Raw genomic sequence first — 19290 nt, 5'->3', positions numbered from 1 at the left:
CTCTATGGTTTCAATATGTCAGAATGTTCTTTATGGCCAAATGGGTAGTGTTGCAATTTCCAAGGTAAAAAGGAGTCACAAAGCCCACAGTTTCTCAGTTTAGGAATAATATTTTTTTTAACCTCTCTCTATTGCTATATCCTTTCAAAAGTTACTTTTAATTATATCATCTTCTTCAGAGAAACTCTTTGAAGCTTCAGAGCTGGGTGTTCCATTACCTACTAGCAATGCAAACTTTTGAATTGTCTCATCTATAAATCATGGTTGATTTGACTCACTTTGGAGAGTTGATTAAGTGAGACAATGCTTGAGTAGTGTTTTGTATAATGTCTGGTCCTAGAAAAAGATCAAAAAATATTAGATTCTTCCTCTTCCCTCTCCATTATACACACACACATTTTGATTTTTACAGATAAAGAAAGACATAATAAGGTCAAACTGACTTGCTTAGGGCTTGGGAAAATGACATTTCTCCCTTACTTCCCAAGCACAATCTTTCCTGTAACACCTCCAAGCAGGCCAACACATAAAAATATATATGTGGTATGGACTCCAAAGCTGTTAAAACTTTTCCAAGAAATGGGTCATTCCTACAGTTCATGTTTGAAATGTTTTCACATAGCTTAGAATCCAACCTCAGATGGGGGGGAAAAAAGTTGTGTTTGATGAACTGGTTGGCGGATCACGATATGAAGACAAGGTCCAGTTTAACTCATGAGACAATATGAAACTGCAGGAAAACATCCATACTTCCTTGTTATGAAAATCAGTGTTATACTGTAGCAATACATGTATGCTTGTGTTCACAGCAACACAGTTCACAATAGCCAAGTATGGAACCAGCCTAGGTGCCCATCAACAGATGAATAGATAAAGCAAATGTGGTATAAACACACAAAGAGTTTTATTCAGCTACAAAGAAGAACAAATTATGTCATTTGCAAGAAAATGGATGGAACTTAAGCATTATTTTAAGTGATATAAACCAGGCTCAGGAAACCAGGGTTGCATTCTCCCACATATGTCGGAGCTAGAGAGAGAGGAGTGGGGAGAAGCAGAGGAAATTCATGAAAATAGAAGGGAGTCTAATAGAGTGGAGGAAGGGAATTATGGAAGGCAGGGAGAGAGAAAGAGAGGTAGTGGGGAACAAAATTGACCAAATTATGTGCATGTGCAAATATGCCACAACAAATTCCACTATTGTGTATAATTATAAGCACCAATATAAATATTTAGAAAAAGAAAAATCAATACCGGCAACATTTTAATCCTTGCAGAATCAGAAAAAGTATAGAAAGTAGTCAGTGCTTTGCCAGTGCTTTGATCTTTTGGGGAATCTTAGAAATACTGAATTAAAATATTCTTTTAGCTGTGGTTTTGATGTTCTTCTTTGATATGTATTAAGATTAGACTGTAGATGTTCCAAAGATAAAGCAATTTTCTGAAATATGTAACCAATAGAGACCTTCTATTTTTTAGGGCTGGGTTGATAACCTAAATGGACCTAGTGGAATCATTGTTGCGGTATGTATAATGAAGGGGAAATCATTTCTTGAAAGGTTGTGGAGAAATAATAACAAAATTCTTAGTGCTGGTTTAGCTTCTTTGATCCCAAAACATAAATTTTACTATACTAATAATTGAAACAACATATCTCCGTTTTACTGATTGGAAAATAGAGACCGTATGGAATCACTTTCATTCTGTGAGAATTTTATCATATGGAAAACATGTAATATGACATCATCAATTACTGTTGAGGGGTTTTATTTTGCAAAACCTTTGAACATCAAGAATTTTCCTTTAGTTGCCACCAGATGGGGATATTTCCTCCTCTGCTGTTTATTAATGGCTTGAATTCGTGCAGCAAATTGAGGATGCAATAAAAACCTAACCCTCAAAGATTATTGAATTATTGACTTTAAAATATGCAAGAGTTTTATGGGTATGTTATATAAAGAATATATTATGCATATATGTGTACAAATATGTATCAATAACTATTTTTTAATACAAAAAAGGTGTGGCAGATGTTTCAAATGTAAAAACTGGCGAACATGGGAAATGCTTTTTCAATCACAAACCCCTGGGAGAGGAGAAACACAGCTAGTCCAGGTGTCCATCTCCCAGCAGTTCACAGTGACCCAGCTGAGGTGCAGTGTTCCCCAGCTCACAGCGAAACACTTTAGAACCAGAACTACATCTTTGCTCTTCAGAGCACTAAATAGCAATTCAGTTATCTAAACGAGTTTAAATCTTATTAGGGATCACATGCTTCAAACAAGTCCTCAAACTAAGTCCAACATGAATTAAAATATAAATACAAGACAGTGAATCAAGTACGACTTTTTAAAGATAGTGACAATGAACTGCCTTCTGAGTTCCAAATTTTCAACCAGCTCCTCTTTCTGTTCCCAGTCTGTCTTCAGCTCTTTCCTTCTTACCATTTAGTTGGTGAATGTTTGGTCACCCATAATATTATTATTTTAACATGAGCCCAGAGTGGGTTTCATTACATTGCAAAGCTGCACATTTATTCAAATTTCCTAAAATTTTCCTAATACCTGCCTCCTTATATCTAAAGTAAGGGAACTAGTTACCAAAAACAAACAAAAAAAATGAATTAGGAATATAAGAAAGTGCTGATAATTTTAAATCAATGCTGGAAATATGCAAAGTAAAGCAAACCAACTTCATGAAGTCTATCAATTATAAACATGAAAAATTCTAATTATTGCTTCTAGATAATATCTATGATCTGTGGGTTGAAGTAAAATATTGAACAAAAAATAAATAATTGTGGTGTCTTTTCCCAAGCAAAAAAAAAAAAAATATTCTGTTAAGTGGTAAAATTTCATTTCCATTTTTTCCAGATAAATGTTTTTTAAATTTTTAGTGACTGTTTTTGCTTGTAATTGAATAAGCACTAACAGAAACCAAATTCATTTAAGAAATGGTAAACAAATATCAGTGGAAAATCTGGGAAACCTAAATTCTTAAAATGTCTTACAAATCAATTTTTATATGAAAAACTATTTGTGGTGTTTGTTAATTAACTAAGTATATTAATTTCTCATGAATTTAAGGAATTTTATACCCAAAAGGAATCCAAGGACCACTCACACAGAGATGTGGACACTTGAGATGAATTTGGCTGAGAAGGTTGGATAGGCTGGGAGGTCAAACAGTACAATAACTTAGAAGCAGTGAATCAGTGTTAACTATTTTGACTAACAGCAGTAGTGTTTATATGCTGGTCCTATTGGCTACTTAAGTCCTGGCTTAATGCATCTTATTTGTGTTATCATTTTCCTTGTTTTCCTGTGCAGGCTGGAAAAGGATTTCTTCGTTCCATAAAAGCTACCCCAATGGCTGTGGCAGATTTAATTCCAGTTGATACAGTTGTCAATCTCACCTTAGCGGTAGGATGGTACACTGCAGTTCACAGGTATGGGCTCTTAAGCAGGCTCTCGAAGATAAGAGGAGGGTGAATATGTTAGGCACATTTGAAAAATACGGCACTTATTATAGAAGGCACAAATACTTGTGCGTTTGATTATAAAGTAATACGCCCTTTAAATAGCTTAGCCCTGAAATTCTTGATAACCAAAAATATTTACTTTATATTCAGTCATCTAAAATATAACTTCCTTTTTTATGGCAAAGATATAAATGTTGATGAAATCACAACATATTTTATATTTCATTGAACTGCTCAGTTTCTTGGTAAATGCCAAAAGTCCAGACCACAGAATGTGGGGAAATTTCTGAATACAAAGGAGAAAAAAATAGATTGCTTGTACATTTGGTATTGTTAGTAAATGATAAACAGAATTAAATTTTTCTTATGTAAACTCAGACACATGTATTCCACAATATATCATACCTATTTGACACCACTCTCTCTCTTTCACACACACAAACACATTTTCACACACTCACTCACACAAGCTCACACACACACACACACACACACACACACACTTTCCTAGTCACCTTCCATTTTGTGCATTAACCCAAAGAAAGAACAAAAGATGGAAGTATTGCATAGGTTGCTTTAGTCGTGGGAATTTTTAAGGCACCCTGTCTTGATGTGATTTTTCCCTTATCTTTGTTTCATCAGTTCTGCGTTTTATTGTTATCTAATTTTTATTTCATCTTCCAGACCTAAGCCAACCTTAATCTACCACTGTACATCGGGAACTACCAATCCCTGTAATTGGGGCAAAATGGGTAAGTGCCTCTAGATGTAACTACATGATTACTACTAGTCTTTGCTTGAGGGGAAAAAAAAATCAAGACCGATGAAATGTGTCAGGGAGGAGAAGAAAGAAAAATAATAATAATAATTAATAAAGAGATAAAATGATTGCAATTTTGAAATATGTCATCGTTCTCTGGAACATCCTGTGGTGTACTAAGTGAGCGGTGGGAACACCAACACAAGTCCAAGGAATAAGGGGTCTGTTGGCCACAGAGGTTTAAAAAACAATAATAAAACCTAGCAAAAGTTGGCAATCACAAACAATGTCAGGGATAAGACACTCTTTCCTGCTGAGGCGATTCCTAGAAAAACCCACGCAGGCCTTTCTCTCTTGGGGCATTGCTGGGAATTTAAAATAATCCGTGACTGAAAAAATATAGGAAAGTCGAATAATAGTATTCCTTTGTTATTGAGTCAGTGATATTCCTCATTAGTTTTGTCTCTCTTGAGGGTGCAGCAACTGTAATCCTGAAAATATCTTGAAATTGATTCAATTTTAATGTTTAAGAAAGTCTGAAAGTTTATATCATCTATCTAGCTGTTGTTTAGATACTAGACAAAGTAAAAGCAAAAACCAAATGTATTTCATTGGTTAGAATCTGATTTCTAACTCAGAGTGCTCAGTTGTGCCATTCTAGTTGCAAAGTTATTACTTCTGTAAAAATAAAATGAAATTACCTACTATTATCAGAGCTCTTTACACCATATATACACTTGTTTAGACACATATCTGAATCATTTTTACCCCTTTCAGTGCGAATAACATATCTTACCCCTTTCAGTGAGAATAACCACTCCACTAGTAACTCATAAAAATGAGTATGAGGGCTGGGGTGTGGCTCAGTGGTAGAGCACCAACCGGCCTAGCACTTGGGAGGCCCTGGGTTCCGATCCTCAGCACCACAAAAAAATAAATGAAATGAAGGTATTGTGTCCAACCACAACTAAAAACTAAATTTAAAGAAAAAATGTGTACGAATTTCTGTGAGATTAAAAAAAAAGTCAGTTTTCTTGGATCCTGGGACAAGGTCGTAGGCAGTGTCACAACGTCATGGTAGTTATATTTAAATTTTTTTAAAGTTGTTAATCCATTAATCCTTTATTATATGCAGAGCTGAGAATCAAACCCAGTGCCTCACATGTGCAAGGCAAATGTTCTACCACTTATCTATAGCCCTAGCCCATGGTACCTATATTTTTAATAGCATCCATATGAGTATTGATGATGTGGAAATCCACTGTGAGAAGCCCCGTAATAAACATACTTTATTGATTGGTCTATGTAGGGATCAGATCTATTCAATGAATAAAATCCATGGAAATACATGTAAACATCTAATGATGGCAGAGGGTAAGAAATGTGGGTTTAGCTACCCTGAAGGATGATGCTTCAGTCCTCACTAACACATCTCTCCTTTCCCTGTTCCATCAGTGACATTATCTCTACACATTCCATTGAGCCATGGTCCCAGATTATTACTGTAGAGTAGTCAGACGCTGTGGCTCATTGTATGATAGGCTTGACTTGAAGATTGCCTTCCCAAGAATGACACATACTTGGCATGTGTGCCTTCTCTTGTCCCCTCACACCATGGCAGACGTCAGCTGGTCACAACATACTTTCTCCCCAGTGCCAAGACTCTGTATTAGCATTTTTTTAATACAATATATCTGGACACTATTACCGATTAATTTGATTTTACATTTAAATTGAAACTCATTTGTGTTTCAAATAAGAGTGATCAAAATTCTTCCAAGGCAGGAGGCAGGAGGATCAGAGGTTGGAGGCCAGCCTCAGCAACTTAGTGAGACCGTGTCTCAAAATAGAAAAAAAAAAAGGACCTGGGGATGTGGCTCAGTGATTGAGTGCCCCTGGGTTCAATACCTGGTACCAAAACACATGGAAATGTATATGGATATGTAGATTAGAAAGTTAGTGTTAATATTAGATTATCCTACATGTGTATGACCTTTTTATTTATTTTTCTTTTTCAAGTAAATAAGCCTATGGACCCAATTTTCCCCTTCTGTATAGGGTGTATATTTTTCATATAGATTTCTAGGTGGTATCTTTTGAAGAAAGGCAATAATCACATTACCATAATAAATGATAGCTTCATTATCATTGAATAATGAGCTTAGGTACTGAAAGGAAAGTGACCACAACACTCAGAGCAACCAAAAGATCTTTATTGCAGCAGTGCAACAGAGAAAGGAAAGAAGGAAAGAGAGAGAGAGAGAAAAGAGAAGAGATGAACAGGGAGAGAGCAAGAGCAAGAGAGAGACAGAGAGCGTGCGTAAGGAAGATAAAGAGCAAGAGAGAGAGCAAGAGAGAGGGGGGCCTGGCAGGAGGGAGTTTTTATAGCCCAAATCTAATGGGGCCTCTGGGTCTGCAAGCTGCCTTGTTGGCCCAAGGGGGGGTTAAGTGTTCAGCCTTAAGCAGGGTTGAATGTTCAGACTTGAGGCAAACAGGTGATAGAGGACCAGATAGAGGGGGGTTTGAGTGCGTGGGCTATCTTGCAGCCAACATCTGTTCAGCCTGCCCTGCAGACAACACAGTTCAGCCTGCTCTGCACCCAACAGGTACATTCTTTGAAAAACTCTACATAAATTCAAATTGGATTTAAGTGAATATTTTTGAAAAGAACTATTGAATTGACAAATGAGCATCAAAGTTTTTCAACTAAGTATAATCTAAATAATAAGATAAAATGAAAAGATTTTTATTAAAAAAAAACTTGGAGACAATAGTGGAAAATTAAATCTAACATATTTCCAGCAAAGTAAAATACCAAAGAAGTAAGACTGTAGTATTTAAAGTGAACCAATGCAAGGGAATCCCGCCTTTATATTTTCTTTATTGAGAAAGTTTAACTTTGAGAAATTGTAACCCATTAAGAAACTTTCCTGCCAAGTGTGGTGGCACACATCTGTAATCCTAGTGACTCAGGAGATGGAAGCAAGAGGATTGCAAGTTCAAATCCAGTCTCAGCAATTTAGTGAGGCCCTAAACAACCTAGTGAGACCCTATCTCAAAATAAAAAATAAAAAGGGCTGAGGTGTAGCTCAGTGTTGAAGTGCCTCTGGGTTCAATCCCCAGCACCAAAGAAAGGAAGAAACTTTCCTGATGGTTCTGCAAGTAATAATTCAACTAAGGAATATGTGGTGCCTAGCCTCTCTTTCAGAAGAGATGAGGTAATCTTGACATTGAAGCTCTTGCTTGTATTGACTCAAACTAGTTTCCCAAGTTTTGAGTAAATATTTCAAGAAAAGGAGCCAATTCTTGACCCATTCATATTGTTTAAGTTTGTAGATGGCCATCTGCCCAACATAAAAGTCTTCACATTGTTAGAAATTGATTCTTGATTCTTTGCAGCAAATCCATAGTCTTTATTATTTTGCAAACATCTTTCACTTTAATGGGTGAACTTAGTACCTAATTCTCCTTTTTTGCCAGGATTACAAGTCTTGGCAACTTTTGAAAAAGCCCCATTTGAGAGAGCATTCAGGAGGCCAAATGCTGACTTCACAACCAACTACTTCACAGCCTCCTACTGGAATGCGGTCAGCCACCGGGCCCCTGCCATCATCTATGACTTCTATCTGAGACTCACCGGAAGGGAGCCCAGGTGAGCAGCTGTGCCAATGGCTTTAAGAGTGTCACTGCGCTGGAAATTAGGGCCTGAAAGTCTCTAGCCCAGCTTCAGCTGAGGATCAAAGGGGGGGGGGGGACACTGAATCAATCTCTCTCTCTCTCTCTCTCTCTCTCTCTCTCTCACACACACACACACACACACACACACACACACACACACTTTTGGGACAAAAAGGCAGCAGTAGTGAGAAACCACAAACTACTGCTAACCTAAAAATCTCCTGCCTGCCATAATGAAGGAAGTTAAAGAACTTGCTTGATGAAATAAGCCAATCCCAAAAAACCAGGGCCTGAATGTTTTCTCTGATAAGTAGATGCTAATCCATAATGGGGGCGGGGTGGGTGGAAAAGGGACGAGTGGAGGAACTTTGGATGGGACAAAGGGGAGGGGGGTAGGGAGCAAGGAGGTGGAAAAGATGGTGGAATGGAGATGGACAACATTACCCTAGGTACATGTATGATTGCACGAATGGTGTGACTCTATTTCACGTACAACCCAAGAAGTGAAAAATTCTGCTCCATTTGTATACAATGAATTGAAGAGCTTTCTACTGTCATGTAAAACTGATTAGAACTAATAAAATAAATAAATAGATAGATAAATAAGAACTTGCTTGATAAATTTAGCAAGTTATCATCCACACTAAAAGTAAAGCAACTGAGACTCTGTCACTGGAGTGTTTCAAGTAAATCATTTTAAAATACACAGTAACGACAATCTCATTTCTGAGAACTTACTGTGTGGCACTTCTGGGGGGAAGGATGATAGCATCATGATGATCCCATTTCCACTCTCACATCTCAGAGAAGACATTCTCATCATCCCAAATTTAAAATCAAGGAAAGAGAAGCTAAGGGAAGAATTTGAATAGTCTCAAAGGAAGTGTCAGAGGAAGGGTTTAGAGAATGCTGAGTCTCAACTGCCAGTATTGTGAATTGTGAAGGAATTAGGGGGAACAAAGTGTGCTGAAGCTAAGCCATGAGCAGTGTGACAGAGGACATATCCCTTATCTCTTTGTCTCACTGGAGTAATGAGAAGTCATCATTATTACAATTACCAAGTCAAGCCTGTGATCAAGAATTAGAGCATGAACTGTATTGGCTTCTTTACTATCCTTTATTGGGGTTAGGGGGTTCTCAGTGTGCTTAATTTTCATCCTTTTTAACAGAGCAAATGACTCAAACTTAGCCACTGTAGCTTATCCATATTTTCAGAGACTTCATTTAGAGCTCACAACTCAGCTCTTTACTGAAGTATAAGGACATGTGACTATAAGGGAAATATTTGAATGGGCTTTTTTGTTGGGAGAGGGGGGTAAAAACGGACAGCATGCCTTTATTTTGTTTGTTTATTTTTTTATGCAGTTATAGGGATTGAACCCAGTATCTCACATATGCTAGGCAAATGCTCTGCCACTGAACTATAGCCTCAACCCTTGAATGGGGCTTATTAAATATAAAAAGTAAAAAAAAAAAAAATTACAGCAGAAATGCTAAAACGTTCAAAATAGGGTTAAAAGGCTTAGATAAATAGCAGAAAGTTCAGTATGTAAAATATAAAAACACAGGAGGAAGAGACAATAAAAATCCGTTATGTGTTTTGTTTGCAAGAAACCAAACTGTAATTTTGGTGGGAAATGGGTTCTTTTGTTTTGTGGCATAAAAGCCCTAAAATTAGTTCATTTCTGTAAGTCCCAACTTCCTCTTCTGTAAAAAGAGGATAGTGATCATATCTATTTTATAGGACTTTACATCAAAATGTTTAGAATAATAATTTTTATTATTGCTGAAGATGTTTTAAATTTTTATGAGGTAAAATAAATCATTCTTTTCTTTTACCGTTTTTGTATTTTAGCTATTAAGAAAAACTTTTCTACCTTAGAGTGATAAATTCTTTTTTTCCCTAAAAAAAATAAATACCATTAGGTCAATATAGTCCTATATATACAATGATAATACTGTATGTATGACTATTATTTTTTAGAATTAAAGTGCATCTATTAAAATCACATCAATTGTATCAGAGTTGGGACAGAGATTTATATAATTACAGTTAAATGGAACTCTATTATGGTATTTGAATCAAAGAACAATGATATCTACCTTCTGTTTAAGAAATTTTCCATAATACAGTGAGAGAAGTACCCCATGAGTCATTGGGTACACAGGCTTTAGAATTTAACCAAAAATAAAACCAAATCCCCCAAATAGCACCATAACTCATTACTGCATTGAATACAGTAATCACTATTATGAAGATTTGTTTAATTAAGATAAAAATCAAATGCTTTATAATCCAAAGAACTAAGTTGGAGTATTAGCAATGTCACTTTGAACATAATCTTTCTATAAAGTGAATATAAGTAATATCAATGTTGATGACCTCGTAGTTGTATTGTGAGGATCAAATAATAACACATATGAAAGTTTCTTGCTAATTGTATTAAACTTGGGAGATTCACACAAAGGAGCTGTTTCAAGTTCTGACCACAGAATTGGAAAATTACCTCAAGTGATGAGATACAAGGTTATGAGATTGCACAGAGATTTTTGGAGGTTGTTCAAAACAAAGTTGTAATATTGGCTTTGACACAGTCTATGTTACCTACTTATGAAAAATATTTATTTATAAAGATACTATTATGCAAAATAGCAGAGAGAATATTTCTTAGAAGTATCAGTGCTGTGCATAATTCAGGTTATCAAGAGTGGGTTCTTTTCCCCTTAGGTCTGCCTTACAACTGGCAAATGCTTTAGTTCCCCAGATGCTAATATGGTCAACGCTTCTATCCAGGAGTTATATACTAAGATCTCAGAGACTATTTATTAAAAAAAATCTAAGAACATACAATAAAGAGAAATAAATTTTCCAATTGTCTCCCTCAGAATTCAAAAATGAACAGTGTGTCCTTAGGGGGGTATAGCAGGCTGTTTTTAAAGTAAGTTTGCTACTCTTAGGAAAGAGATGGCAGAAAGAAGACTTTGGTATTAAAGTGCCCGATAGAGGAATCTCCTTTAAATTCATTCCCTTTCCTTCATTCAACAGAGTTAAGATGGAAGAAAAAAAAGATTAAGAATTTTAATGAGGAATTGGAGAAAAAGAAGAGGGATAAGATTTTTCTTCAATGAATTTGTCATCCATCCCAATATAGTGTCATCCCAATATAGTAGCCATCTGTGGTGCACTGATATCTGCTTCTAATTGATCTCATCCTTAGGATGACAAAGCTCATGAATCGGCTTTTAAGAACTATTTCCATGCTGGAGTACTTCATCAACCGGAGTTGGGAATGGAGCACATACAATACAGAAATGCTGATGTCAGAGCTGAGTCCTGAGGACCAGAGAGTAAGTACAGCACTGGTGCAGACAACAGGAGAATCTTACTTATTTGGAATTTAGGATTATTCAACTCAAAGTCAATGGAGAAAGTTTTGGTTATATACACAGATAATTTTTTCCTAAGAAAATCAGACACAGTGAAAGGAAATGAGTTTGATGTTCTTGGACTTCAGTTAGATTTCCACTGTTGCTCTGCAATGATGTATTTCGTCTACTGTACTTCCATCCTGAAATTTTTTTTTCATCCCTCAGTAGTCATATTCACCACAAGCCCTCATTATCTCTGACTTTCCTCTATGTACTATGCTGTCAATAAAAAAAATATTTTATTGTTCATTTTTATTGTTCATAAACTCTTTCATATACTATACTTGACAAATTAAAATTGATCTGCATCTCCACAGCTACAGTTCCTTTCTTTTTTTTTTTCTCCCTGGTACTGAGGATTAAACTCAGGGGCATTCAACCACTGAGCCACATCCTCAACTCTTTTTTATATTTTATTTAGAGACAAGGTCTTGTTGAGTTCCTTAGGGCCTCACTAAGTTGCTGAGGCTGGCTTTGAATTTGCAATCCTCCTGCCTCAGCCTCCTGAGCTGCCGGGATTACACATGGGCACCACCATGCCCAGCCATTCTTATCTTTTTAAAGCTAACCCCTACACTATGCATTCTATCTCATCTAAATTTCACCCCACCAGTACGGCCCTATCTCTCACACTCAGTGTTCCTTCCTGCAATATTTTTCTTCCACAGTGCAATTCTAATTTTTAAGATAGGCCATCTCTTTTTGGTATCAGCATCACTTATTTCCTTAGTTTCTTAACAACCACAAAGGATAAACCTCTGCAGATTCTAAAATTCACAAATGCAGAAGTCTTTTGTATTTTGTACATGTTCCTAGGTTTCATTTTCCCTGAGCATATCCTTATGACATTACTAAAGTTTTAACTAAACTTTTAGAAGTTTTTACATCCTCTCTAATGATTGACATTTTCTCCTAAGAAACAATTGTTTTAAAAATGTTTTCTATTTATTTTGTACCTGACAGCATTGAAATAGTAAGTTTCAACCTAAAATGACTAAAAATGTGTATGGGAAGTTTCAGTGGATTTGACCATGCTCTCAAAATATTTTAACAAAGGTAATAATCCTAAATGTAATTACTGAATTCCAGTGTGGCTCGGAATTCAGTTTGATTTGCTGATGGAATAAAAAATTCCTAACTATAACTTCACCGAAATCTAACTCAGTAGTGTGAAACAGTATAAAAATAAAAGCCTCTATTTATATAAATGAATAAATATTTAGTGATAACCACAAACATACTCAAACAAAGTGATAATGGAACTACTTTTGAAAGCAATTCAACTTCTTTTTACAAATATTGTTTTAGTTGTTGATGGACCTTTATTTATTTTTTATTTATATGTGGTGCTGAGAATCGAACCCAGTGCCTCACACATGTGAGGCAAGCTGTCTGCCACTGACTGAGGTACAACCCAGCCCAAAAGCAATTCAATTTCTGGACAAGTCTATGGAATGCTATGGAACTTGTTAACCTCATGTGCTCTTTGTTAGCACTTCAAATTTTACAAAGGCTTGTGAAAACTTGAATTAATACATACAATAAAAGAACAAAATAGAAATGAAATAAACTACCAAACTAGTTGAAATACAAGCCAATACAAGTCAGAGTGTCATGGCTAAGAATGAAAAAAAAAATGTTTTTAGATCCTACCAAGTTGCTAGGGAAGTTGTTCTTGAGGCAGGGAATTTGTTCTTGAGCTTTCTGGTGACAAAGAGAACATGAAATTCCTTGTCTCAAAGGTGAAAATATACTAATGTTTAAAGCAAAGCTCTCTTATATTTAATATCTAATGAGTGTTTATAAAGGGTTTCCTATCATGGTTTTCTAAGACATAATGGATAATATCTCTAAAGCAAATATAGTAACAGCTCCGTGAAAAGGTTATTTCTGATCATGTTCCTCTGTGAAAGTGGAGAATATTAACAAAAAGCAATATGGATAATAAATCAGCAAAGAGCTCATTCATTAAATAAATGTTATCGCTTCTCGGCCTTTTGACTAAGATCAAGTGTATTAAATAAATGTTCATTGAATGCTCATAATGTTAACTAAGGATATTAATATTTACTCACATCCCTCCCAGGTCTAAGATGGTTTTTTGTGATTAATATATAACATTTTTATTTGCATATAAAAAGATGAGGATTAAGTAGCCCTAGAGAACTACTAAATCCTTAAGATGTCAAACTCATTTTCTTTAGAATTTTATTATATCCTAGATATAGGGAAACCACTAATCATAAAGCCCAAGAGATTTTCAGAAACTGGTAGCTGGCATTCATTCATTCATTCATTCATTCATTCATTTATGCATGTCTTGTGCACACTAAGCAAGTGCTCTACCAGTGAGCAACATCCCCAGCAATTTTTATTTATTTGTTTTTGAGGCAGTCTTACTAAGTTGCCAGGCTGACTTTGAACTTATGATACCCCTGCATCAGCCTCCCCTGTGGCCATTTTAAAGTCAATAAACTCAACTTTTAGTTGTGATTGGTTTTTTGATCTTGACAATTTATGCCTTTTATTTAGAACAATCTATGCCTCCATTAAAGGCTGTTGAAAAAAAGGAAAGGTTGTCTGAAAATAAAAAGGAAACTAAGTTTAATTTGGTAATATTCATATAAACCTTATATAAACATCAAATAACAAACAAAAATGCTATGTAACAAAAATAAACTTTTGGTTTTTTATTTTTTAGGTTTTTTTTTAGGTGGACACAATATCTTTTATTTTATTTTTATGTGGTGTTGAGGATTAAACCCAGTGCCCCGTGCATGCCAGGTGAACACGCTACTGCTTGAGCCACATCCCCAGCCCGAACATTTGTTTTTTAAAATTAATATTAAGGGGCTAGGGATGTAACTCAGTGGCAGAGTGCACAAAGCCCTAGGTTTGCTCCCCAGCGACACACACACACACACACACACACACACACACACAGAATAACATTAATTTTACTAAACTGCAATTCTTTTATATATTCAGCCAGTACTTACTGAATACCCATCTTGTGCCAGTTGTTGTTTCAGGAACATCGTTTATTTGAATTAAGATGTTTTGCTGTTAAGATTAAAGTCCTTTCTAGTGAGGTCTCAATGGGAGTTTAATCAGTTAAATCTAATCAGGCAACTCACCTTCATTGCCCAGAGGAAAATTCTTTACTAAGAATAGGATTTTATTAAGCAAAAAGTGATCTGAGAGCGCTATACATCCAAGGAAGAGAAAGCTACCTTATGGGGAAGACTAGACTGCTTAAAGAAACTCCACTTGCTAAGATTTATAAAATATTGAACTTTTTTTTTAATGGTAGCATAAGTTCATTTTTCATGCCATTCTTCTCAAATATACTGAATAAAAACCTTCAAAATTAAATCTACCCAGTGTGAAGACCAGTGATTATCTAATGCAATCTTTTTTTCAACAGGATCATACTCAAACCATTCAAGAAGAACCTAACACTAAATATTTCCAGAGTTACCACAGTCTTCCTGACACTCTTCCTGTTGTTTTATTGCCCCAAATTCTTTATATTCAATCAAAATTATTTATTATATTTGAAGCTCTTTTCCTCTATTTTTCTAGTTAAGCTCGTTTTATGGAGATTTTGAAAAGATGTATGGATGGCTCATGGATGACCTGATGTTTTCCTTCTCAACCCATCCTAGGGCTGTCTGTAGGAAGCTGGTCCTCCTCATGATCCTGCCACACCACAGCATTACTTTCAAAATGGAGCAAAGATAAAATCTGTTGGAAGCAATTCAAAACTTTACACTAGCTTTCAATAACAAACCAAATAGAAAATACACTTTAATGATGCAAAACATTTTTAAACTTTCCTTATTGTTATTTACAGTGTCTATCTCTATGTAGCAACACTCTCTCCCTAAATAAATCTCTTCCTTTTCCTTCTGCCCTCCATCTTCCTTCATCTCTTTTCTTTTACCACTAACTTTTTAAATATAAAAAGCTTTAAGGAATGGGTTACTTAATCTCATCTATGTAATGAAGTAGTAATGGAAGAAAGAATAGTAGGCCAAGGGAACAATGCTAAAATTTAAGAGGTATGGGAAAGATATGTAAGTTATATTTCGGTCACTAACATGTCATCCCATTAATATTTAAAATAATCATTCATCATTTATTTGAAAAAGCATACCAAGCCAATCACAAGCTTTCACCAGACTGTATTAGTCAGCTTTGTTTTGCTGTGATCAAAATACCTGGCAATAATAACTTAAAGAAGTTATTTTGGAGCTCATTTTCAGAGGTCTCATGGGGGAAGGGCATTCCTAAGGGAAGCTGCTTCTGGTAAAGAGAAAGGAAGCATAGCGGGGCAGGGGACAGGGTCACAGTGTCCCACCTCCCCCAACTATGTCTCTCTTGCCTACAGTTACTACCGAGTTTTTTCAAACTAGGATGGACTGGTTAGGTTACAGCTTTCACAATCCAATTACTTCCCCTCTGAATATTCCTGCTGAAACACAGGAGCTCTGGGGGGACATCTTATTTCAAAACCATAACACTTAATACCAGTTCTTTTAAATTTTCCTCACAAGACTTCCTGAATGTCAACTGTTTTGGCTTGGTCCCTGTTTAAATAGTCTTATGTAAATGGTGATCTATATTATCAGTTCTTTTGAAGTAATAGCTCCAAATTATCTCAGGGCTTGCGGGGAGGAGGGGGGGGTCCAACCTATTATAACTGAGTGTCACTCCTTTACGTGAAAGAAATTTCATCAAGTGGACAAAGTGCCTATTCAGCTGTGCAATTCTGGCAATGCATAATCTCTCTTGCCTTGCAGGTATTCAACTTTGATGTGAGCCAGTTGAACTGGTTAGAATACATTGAAAATTATGTTTTGGGAGTTAAGAAATACATATTGAAAGAGGATATGGCTGGGATCCCAGAAGCAAAGCAACACTTAAAAAGGTAAGCATAATTACTCAGGTAATATTTATGGAGCATCTATTGTGTATGTCACTTTGTACCAGATAGAATTTGAGAAGGGAAAGGGAGGAATTAATTTTTCTTGAGCACTTTCTGCAAGTCCTGTGTTCCATACTATGCCCTATAATAATACACTGCTTCATTTAGACTTCACTACACCCCTATGAGGCAGGTATTATTTTCGTTATCCCATTTTTACCACAAAAGTATTTAAGATCAAAGAGGCAAATAACTTATCTGTGGTAACACCTCCTTAGTACAGGAGCCAGATTTAAACCCAAGTTTCTATTTCTTTTACCACACCCTATCATAATGTGATATAAAAAAATATTCCAAAGGCAAGAGACCTGATTATCATATGTAATCCAAGAAAAATCACTTAGCTACTCTTCAGTTCCTTCAACTTCCTTACATTTCTTTCAGCCATAATCCTGGAGGTGCAAATAATAATAGCATGCAGAGTATTTGCAATACAGAAAATAATAAGAATGGAAAAGCAGATTATAAACAGGAAGGAAATTTGAAAAAAAAAAAAGGCCAAGAACTTTAGAATTTATCCTCTGGTAAACAAGAACCAGTGAAGATTTATGATATGGTAATAAAGTCAAATATATTTTTAAAAGATTATACTGGTCATGTTTGTAAAATAGCTTAAAAATAGAGAGAGATGAGCAAAGAGAATCTAGCTAGAGAAATGATTATTCAGAATGTTGTGGAAATAAGATACAGAAACCAAAAAGCCATCAAATCATGCCACATACTCTACTTAATATTTGCTGATTACAACCAGGAAAAGACATTTATGCTTAAGATCACACAGTTGAGTATTTGTACTATGTTAACTTTGGTTATGTCTGTCTGTTCCCCAGGCTCCGAAATATTCACTACCTCTTTAATACTGCCCTCTTTCTTATCATCTGGTGCCTTCTCATTGCAAGATCTCAAATGGCCCGGAATATGTGGTTCTTCATTGTGAGCTTCTGTTATAAGTTCCTCTCCTACTTTAGGGCATCCAGAACGCTAAATATCTAAGAACATTCAACATTCACCTTTTATCTGGAACCTCTCGGATACCTCTCAAAACAGTAAACTGTGGTTCTCAAGATTAGGAAGTAACAAGGAACATGTCCAAGCTGACATATGTCAAATATGCTGTTACGTATTCATCACTATTTCTTAACTGTCTATTTTTATTTCCATGAAAGAAGGAAAGTCACAAACTATACTATAGCCATACATATTTTAGGAAAAAATTACTTCCAGATTATTTCCTAACACTCTAGTCTAGGCTCTTGCATACTCAATGTGAAAATGCTCCCACTTTTCTTATTTAACTTTTCTCTTTGAGAGGATTAATTTCAACTCAATAAGCAAGGAAGAACATATGGAGAAGCCAAAATAAGCTAAGGCAGTACTGACCCTGGAAACATATTGGGGTAACTGGGAGAAAGGTCTGAACACAAGACAGGTAGAGGAATTGTCATCTCAACACCGTCACAAATGCTGTAAGTTAAACAATTCCCCACTGGAGTGGCTCTCCTTCCTTTCTATGCTGTAACAGAGCCTGGTTAAGGAGTAGAATCAGAAAAGTGAGTTCACATTTACCATTTTTCTTAACTATATCCACTTCTTAAAACTAAAAAAAAGATCAAGAAGTATAAATAATTATGTATAGAATGAGGACTTAAGCATATTTGCATTGGAGAGTCTCACTATGCTTTCAAGTCAACATTAATAATAACATCTCATAAAATTTTGATAACTATTATTTAATCACCAGTTTTATGGATAATCTTTTCTTGTGAGTTTCCTGCTTATTGATTAAAATTGCCAAAGCCCTTATATTTAAGCTTATTTCACTCAGGAGGCATCTATTTGAGTGGCTAAAGGGGAAGGAAATTCCTACACCAGAATCTTAAAAACCCAGTCACCTCATCTTTGCCATTGATGAAAGCAAAATTTCAAGTAAAAATTTAAAATCTAGTTTGTCTTCTTATATAAAGTGGGGAAGATTACTCTTCTGTGATCACCAGAGGATTTATTAGTATCTTGATTATTTCAATTGTACAATGTTGACTGTACAATGTACAGCAGAAAAGTGGATTTCATTAAGTTTAGAGGGTTTTTTTTTGCCTAAAATGTTTTATATAATACAAATTAGTAAAATCTTTATATGCTCTCACATTCCCATAGTAATAACTGTTATCCCAACTTTTCTCATATTTGAGAGTGCATGTTGATTACTTTTCTTCATGCTAAAGACAATATTATTCAAATATGACTTTTGGGATCTAAAAAGTAATCATCACCACACAACTAGTTGAAAAAGTTAATAAAGAATAGCAGTCACATTTATGCTCACCTTCTGAAAAAATTAATTAGTAATACTCAAAAAGGCATATTCTGGTAGTTGAAATATATAAGGCCTTACGGCAGTATCATAAAAGGCATTTTGGGGAAACTCTTCTGGGCAATGTTTTTACCAATCTGACATAAGATCTAGGGACTACTTTCTATGGCAGACAACTCAGCTCTGAAACAAAACACCAGTTTGAGATGTCTATATGATACTTTTGAATTACAGTAATACAAACTAGGGATACAGTAAAAATATGAAATCAAGATAAAGTTCAATGGATTGGATTTAAACACAATAATTCTAAGCATTTACTATCTTTTGATTATTGTATGTTGCATTAATTCAGTAACTCCACTGATCAAGTACTCACATTTTGACTTTTGATTAAATAAAACTTTGAATTAAAAACTTCCTCTTCTAGTGTTGTTGTATATTTGTTTAACTGCAGATGATAGCAGATCATCACATAACACCACCCTGCACCCCACCCCAGAAAAAAAGAAATAACCTTCCAAAGAACTCTGTACAAATAAAACCACAGGAATATCTATAGGATGAATATAAAAATACAGGTACACAATACTTCATTTTTTTTCTGATACCCTTTGTAGGATTACATTTACGTGAATGTT

At 35.4% G+C, this 19290-nt stretch overlaps 1 protein-coding gene across 2 annotated transcripts in view; it reads left to right on the top strand.

Annotated features, from left to right (window-relative positions):
• The window catches only part of Far2 (fatty acyl-CoA reductase 2), a 138419-nt gene extending 119348 nt beyond the window's left edge, over window positions 1–19071 (top strand). For both annotated transcript variants that reach the window (XM_027934093.2, XM_071610021.1), the window contains 7 exons: window positions 1480–1524; window positions 3330–3448; window positions 4166–4233; window positions 7722–7893; window positions 11138–11267; window positions 16154–16281; window positions 17169–19071. In XM_027934093.2, the coding sequence (XP_027789894.1) occupies window positions 1480–1524; window positions 3330–3448; window positions 4166–4233; window positions 7722–7893; window positions 11138–11267; window positions 16154–16281; window positions 17169–17331 (825 nt within the window). In that variant the 3' untranslated portion in view covers window positions 17332–19071. The remainder of the gene's footprint in view (window positions 1–1479; window positions 1525–3329; window positions 3449–4165; window positions 4234–7721; window positions 7894–11137; window positions 11268–16153; window positions 16282–17168) is intronic.
• Window positions 19072–19290: the final 219 nt, after the last annotated feature.

This window comes from Marmota flaviventris, chromosome 3, assembly GCF_047511675.1.
Source record: "Marmota flaviventris isolate mMarFla1 chromosome 3, mMarFla1.hap1, whole genome shotgun sequence".
In the NCBI taxonomy this organism is placed as follows: domain Eukaryota; kingdom Metazoa; phylum Chordata; class Mammalia; order Rodentia; family Sciuridae; genus Marmota; species Marmota flaviventris.
This window is presented reverse-complemented; position numbering and strand designations above follow the sequence as displayed.